Source organism: Phytophthora ramorum (genome assembly GCF_020800215.1).
Source record: "Phytophthora ramorum isolate Pr-102 chromosome Unknown Phyram_PR-102_s0010, whole genome shotgun sequence".
NCBI classification, from domain to species: domain Eukaryota; phylum Oomycota; class Peronosporomycetes; order Peronosporales; family Peronosporaceae; genus Phytophthora; species Phytophthora ramorum.
Genome location: NW_027150656.1, coordinates 1,758,191 through 1,764,734, shown reverse-complemented (window position 1 = coordinate 1,764,734; position 6,544 = coordinate 1,758,191). Strand labels below are relative to the sequence as shown.

The following is a 6,544-nucleotide window of genomic DNA, read 5'->3' as shown; positions in this document are numbered from 1 at the left end:
CATCAGTGTTTTCACATAGTGTCGTCTATTAAGCTGATTTCCTTGGGTTCGGCTTGCTTAGGGCCGGTCTGAAGTCCTATTATTACCGCCTTGAGGTTGAATTGGAGGTGGCAATAGGGTTTTAGTCTGAATAATAGTACTATCGGTAGCTCTTCTGGTGACTGTCGCTCCTTGCAGTCTTGGCGAATATGGTTAATACAATGCTGAGCTTGGTCCGCTTCGTAGTTACGTTCATTTGCTGTGCTGTACGTTATAGCAAATTTCGTTACTTGCGCCGGAGTGAACTGCTGGTACGTCGCTTGTACCAGGCCTGGTCGTGCTACTACTACAAAGATGTTCCTCTGCATTATTTTCGCGAGCATTCGCAGTGTTTCGTTATTACCCCAGTGTCGTCCCGAAATGTATCCACTGCGTCGTGATGCCGATTTGCCCAGTTCTAGGAAGTGAGCTTTCAGAGCTTGCGCTGATTGGCCAGGGCGCAAGTTTTGAGTTGAGCGTTCGATTCCTGTTAGGATTTTGAGTTGGGTGTCGTGCTCATATTCTTCAGTAAAGAAATGATCACTAGCGGCTGCTATGCCCTTCTTGAGTTTGTGGGTAAGGACTTCAAGCGGGTAGGTGCTGCTGATTTCTTGAAATTCTCGGTTTAGAAGCGCTGCTGCGACTGCATAATATTGACAGTTTCCGTTTGCTGGTGTTGCTGTTTCCTCAAGTCCACACGCTTGTAGTACTTGCTGTCCTGTCAGCACCGTTCCTTCTTGTTGCACTATAGTTGGTTTTGCTATCTTCTCCAGCGCTGTTTCGTAGCTGGAGCGCGGAAAACCGCTATGTGTTTGTTGATTAATCGTCGTTGCTTCTGCATCTGTTGGGAGCGTTGGCTCAGTGTCTTCTGGATAACCTCAGCTGGGGATTATTCATGATCGGGTGTGGGTGTTCCTGCTCAGTGTGTTTTCCAGTCTCCTTCTGATGGGAGTGGTCTGCTAGTCTAGTTGCTCTCGCTGTGTTGGTTGATGTTGGTGTTGAGCAGCATTCTACAATTATCTCCACCTGTTGTTCATAACGACGGTTGTTGTTAGATCCAACCGTGTGCCACTCATACTTACCTTTGTTGTGAGTTTGGTGGGTTGCTGTTGCACTGGGTTTTTGCTGATTCTGGTTGTTTCTTGGTTGATTCATGGGCGTTGCTGGTTGCTGAAGATCCGTCATTATTGGCACCGGTTCCTTGTTTTCTGGTTCATTTTCTTCGTCAACCCAGTGCCCCGTCATCTCCTCAAAACTGGTAATTGTTCGTGGTTGTTTCGGCAGTGCTGCGATGTTTTCGGCTGTGACTTGTAAGCAGTGTTCTGGCCTGTACCAGTAGTCATCTTGAGCGTTGCATCTGCTTCGTGTGTGTCCGATTGCCTCACATTCGAAGCATGGTGGTGCTGGTTTGACATTCACATGGTGGATCAAAATCTTGGTCCCGTTCCAGTTAAGGAATCTCTGGCTTACTAGGAATGGCGGGCATAGCGGGCTTCTGAAGTAGACGTCCCAAGTGTCTGTTTGTCTCTCATAAGATCCTGCTGATGGTTCTTGCTAGGTCGTGTACTTGGCCTTGAAGTTCTGCTATAGATATGCGTCGAGGGCTGCTTCGTCCATGAACCTTGACACGTTGAGTAGTCGGACATGGTACCTGTCTCGGGATTTGTCGTCCCGTACTCCATCTGCTCCCATTTGTCTGGCCCAGACTGCCGTGGAGCTATGACCTATAGTGGTAGTTGATTCCCCTGTGTTCTCATTTTCATTTCGCAGGGCGAAGTTCTTGTGGCGGAATGATAGAGTCTTGAATTATTTCCCCCATACGGCTGCTTGCTCTCGTGTCCAGAAAATCAAATGGATCGCATGCTGGTTACGGTCGTAACAGACTTGTTTTGCGCTTTTCAGGAATGCTACGAGTCGCTCCTCTGGGTGTTCACTTCTGCGTTTCACTAGTAGGATCATGCCTACTAGTCTTTCTCTTGTTTGGAAGTCAGGGAACAGTGGGAAATCCACTGGTAGATGAATGGCTAAGTCTCCTTCCACTTGGGCTTGGATTGTGTTCTGAATCATCCGAAGAGCATACGCGCTTGAGGAATGCTGGCAGGTGGGCACAGAGAATGGTCCCCTCTAGGAGTCTTCTGCTGATGGTTTCTTCTTTTTCTGTTGGCTTGCGGATTTTGCTAGGGAATCCGTAAGGAGATTCACAAATTTGACGATATACAGGAATTTCAGATGCTGGAGATGCAGTGGTTATGAATCGGTACGACGAGCTTTCATCGCCCGTCATGTCGACGTCTGTATCCGGTTCCTGCTGGGGAGCTAGTTGGTCATGTTGTTGCACCCAGGTGTTGACTACTGGGGCTGTGGATGCCTTGGAGGTTGCGACTCTGTGGTCGACTATTTCAGTCAGCATGCGACGTGTTTTGTACAGTGATCGCGTGATATCATGCAGGCTCGCCCTCCATTTTCTCGCGTCTGGTCGACCAATGGTCGCGTCCACCAATAACAAGTTCAGTAGTTGTTCTTTTTCATCGTCAGTCAGAGTCGGGTATTTGCGCTTGTTGTTCGTCAACTTCAGGTCTGGGTGCGTTCTGACGACTGTAGTGAACATGTTCTCCATATATTCCAGCGCGCTGAAGGTGTCTTTTGTTTCTTCGACCCCCGTGCCTGCTAGTTCTCCGTGCAGGTAGATATACATCTCCGTGAACGTTAGAGGCTCCTCTTCAATCTCTTCGTACGTTGGCTGATCATGGTGCTTCATGTCCTCGTCCTCTTGGTTGTCTTGCATAGTTTCTTCTTCTTCCAGCACTTCAGGCATTTCCTTGTCTTCCGTTGTTTCTCCACTCTCCTACCAGCGGCGTTTCGGCGTGCTTTCCGTAACCGGTTCTTCTTCTGTTTCGGTCGGATTTTGGTGACGTTTGACGCCTGCTGTCTGCTCTCCCTTGGCTTCCTCTGGCGGAGGTGATGGCGTGCAGACGTCGATCACCTCTCGTGGGTTGTCTGGAGGTTGGTCCGTGTCCTGCATCCTGCTTGACGGTGATGTATGTGCGATCTTACCGTCCAGCTTGAGCAGAGCCCCTATACTTTAATCAAGTGACTCCCCCCTGCGATCTTTGACCCTTGGCTTTTCGTGCGGTTAACTTCCAGTTACCGCTGCTGTTTCTTTTGCGACCTTTCCCCTTCGACGCAAATATGGAAGTGTTCATGGGCTTTTAGAGAAAATGTCTTCGTGTGATGGCGTGATCCCTAGGAAAGTGTATCCGTGGGATTGCGTGAGCCAAGGAGTTTTATTTTAAATGAACTGGTTACGGGTATCCAAAGCATTCCCTGACTCACCACTTTGAAACTAGACGAGAAAGTTCGCCTCCAACAATAACAATGGGAAGCAGCGCCCCACCCCCACCCGCCGAACGTTCACACGCTAAGCGACGATGTGATCAGAAACGTGATGTCATCGCACCTCTGGCCCAAACCTGGAGTCGGGCGTGACGGAGACGACGAAGCCTGGAGCTCAAGGACGACAAACTACGCGAGTTCGAGACCACAGTATTTCCAACAGCTACTTAACAGCGTCACCCTCCAGGCACCTGCTGCAGCTCCTATCAAGCACAAAGGCACGCTGGACCCCTCACAGCCTGTCGGCATAGAGAACCAATCCGCTGATAAAGTACGGGTCACAGAGGAAAATGCTGATGCGGAGCTCCGCCGGCAGCGCCGTCGGACGAGCATGCAGAGGTACCGGAAAAAGCTCCAGGACCATGCAATCGCTCTAGAGCGTGACGTCGGAGAGCTACGAGAAGAAATCCAAAAGCTCCAGCTCCAGTGCCAGGCTCTCTCTTCTGGTGTCCCCACCGGAACGACTGCCTTGGCGGTGGTGGCAGAATACTTTCGCCTGTTCCGATACGGCTTGAAAGGGTCCGCCCCAACGAACGACCCTGGCAGCAGCACACACGTGGCCCCGGACACGTTTGTTTCTAGCGTGCAACGCGATTTCCTCCATGCAGCGGTATCACCGGATGTGGTGGGCGAGACGGGATTCGGCGTCGAGAGGCTCATTGAGGACTACCGGCGTCTCGCTCTCTACCTGCCAGACTCGGACACCCAACTCGTGCGCCTCGATACCGGTCCTGGAGACTCGTTAACCGCCATCGCAGCAGTCGCAATCGTCGTCACGGCGAAGATGCTGCATTTTGCATTTCCTTACCTCGTCCGCGATGGAAATCGAGGTCAGTGGTCAAAGCTTGCTGCCACGTTGCTCGGCCAGCGGTTCATGCTGCGTGGCTCGATCCAGTTCAAGTGGGACAGTGTGACAAGCCGCGTGAAGCTCGTGCAGACCAGAGCAGGCATTTTGACTCCGATTCTGCGATTACTGGGCGACTTGGAGACCATCTCCCGCGTGTTCGACAACGCGCTCATTACTCCATAGTGTAAGCTAACACACTATGCCAGTCCCAAATGCTTCATAGGTCGCATAGCGTTCTTTTTATCCTTAACGTGTATACACCCGGCCTACAGATTCATGAACTGCGAGCGGAATCTCATGAGAAATCGTTGATGACGATCCAAAATATTTGAGCGGGGCATCAAGGTTCGCCGTTACCTTTTGGCCATATAGCCCCCCTTGGTTTACCTCGCTCAAAGTTATATTTTCATTAGCCTACTACAATTGTGCCCTTATTTATACGTTCATTAGCCGACTACAGTTGTGCCCTCCGGTAGTATCAATTTGATTGCCTGGGCCACGAGCGCGCTCTTGCTACAGTACATGCATTAGCTCGTGGCGATTCAGTGGACTGCATCATGTGCTAACCTCGTAAACATCGCGTTTTTGGATACACGGGCATTGCAACGCACCACATTTGTTCGTAAACACGTTGCTGCCCCCGCCGATAGAGTTTTCAACCTGTACATGCACTTCGTTTTTGCTCCACAGAGCCGCCGATATTATCATACATGTACTTGAGTCCAACAGCTCACAATTTGAACTTCGCTATACAAATTAAACTTAATTAAATCAAGTGGTGTATTCGCTAGTTGACGAATAGAGAGTTGGGTTTGACATGCAAGCCCAACAACCTAAAGACGGTCGGGCCACCTCAACTTGAACTTCTCAAGGTATGTACGATGCAACATCTTGCCTGCTAAGGAGCTACCCACAATCTTGGAGACAGCTTCAGGGTCCTTCCTGGCAAGCACCCACTTGCTCAACAGCGAAGCCTGCATGTCTGTGGCAATCTTCTCCGTCACTGGGTCTTTCTTCGCCGCAACGAGCATTTTGGACAGCGCGTCGTCACCGAAGTTCCTTCTGAACGTGTCGATCATCGATACCTGGTTCTTTCGGGGCAATCCCGAGTTCAGATCGTCCATGTACTTGACCCACGCGTTCAAGTTCGGGTTCTTAAAAACCTTCTCTGCTCCAACGTTCAGGTTCAGTGTCTTGAAGGCGTCGTCTGCAGAAAGCCCCATATTCTTCCAGCCCTCCAACTGCTTAGTTTGCAATGCCGTCGCGGCTTCCTTCGTTTTAGGCATCTTCAGTCCAGCCTCGAGCATCTTCGACAGAACGTCGTCGCCGTATCGACTCGTCAACGAAGTAACCATAGCTGCTTCTGGGTGTCTCGGATTGATGAGACGGACGTACGCGACCCAAACATTGACGTCTGAGTTGTCGAACAGCTTCGTACCAGCCTTGTCCAATTTCAACTTGGAGAACATGTACTCCGACGACTTCTTTCTGTCGGCATATTTCAGGAGATCCTTAAGCGTGACCTTCTTGGAGAATACATTCTTGATCGCCTCGATCCCTGGGATGGATTTAAAGCTAATCGCTCTCTCTTCGTCGTCCTCGCCCGTGACGCTGTCAGCTCTCAAAAACCGCTTGGAAGTCAAGGTGTTTTGGGCCGCATTGATCCGCGACGTGACCAGCTTCGAGTCTGCCACTTCGTGGGAGGCAGTGACACCTGTAGCGACGAAAGCAGCAGTAGCTAGCAGTACAATGTACTGGAGTCTCATGACTGACCCTGACAGACGTTCTTTGAATCTCAGCAGTGGCGAGCAAGTTGGGAAGTGGGAAAAATTGATGGGCTACGATTTCTGCGGACATGGAGACGTCGGGAGGTACGGATACATACGTGTAACGCACTCTCTACAGTGAATCGTCACGACAAATTGTCGGACAACCGTGGCGGTGTAGCTTGCGGTAACCAGTGGCCACCATCAACATGTACCGTTTTCTGGCCAACCGATCGTACTCTTAATCACCATCCCCGTGTTTGGCAAATAATAGAGAAGCGTTGCGAGTGCTGCATTTATCCGGGTGCTGCATGCATATGACTTTTGCGGTATTGGTGCTCGATACGATTACGATGTCTGCAAGTTTATGCGGCATGTAGATATTGTGCGTTGCTGGGTCGTCTGCGGCTTACTGGGAATGCATTTTTTGTTTGCTGGTGGTGGTGCAATGAAGGCCGAGTCTTTGTCGAGAATAGGTGATTCTTTTGTTTTGATACCAGTTTGGTAGATCAGTTGTCGC

At 50.4% G+C, this 6,544-nt stretch overlaps 1 protein-coding gene across 1 annotated transcript; it reads right to left on the bottom strand.

Moving 5' to 3' along the window:
* Positions 1-5,091: 5,091 nt before the first annotated feature.
* KRP23_10806 (RxLR effector protein PSR2) lies at positions 5,092-6,024 on the bottom strand (the record flags this gene model as incomplete). The annotated part of the gene is made up of 1 exon (XM_067895914.1): positions 5,092-6,024. One exon carries the CDS (start codon positions 6,022-6,024, stop codon positions 5,092-5,094), a length of 933 nt encoding a protein of 310 aa, XP_067741560.1.
* Between the last annotated feature and the right edge of the window lie 520 nt (positions 6,025-6,544).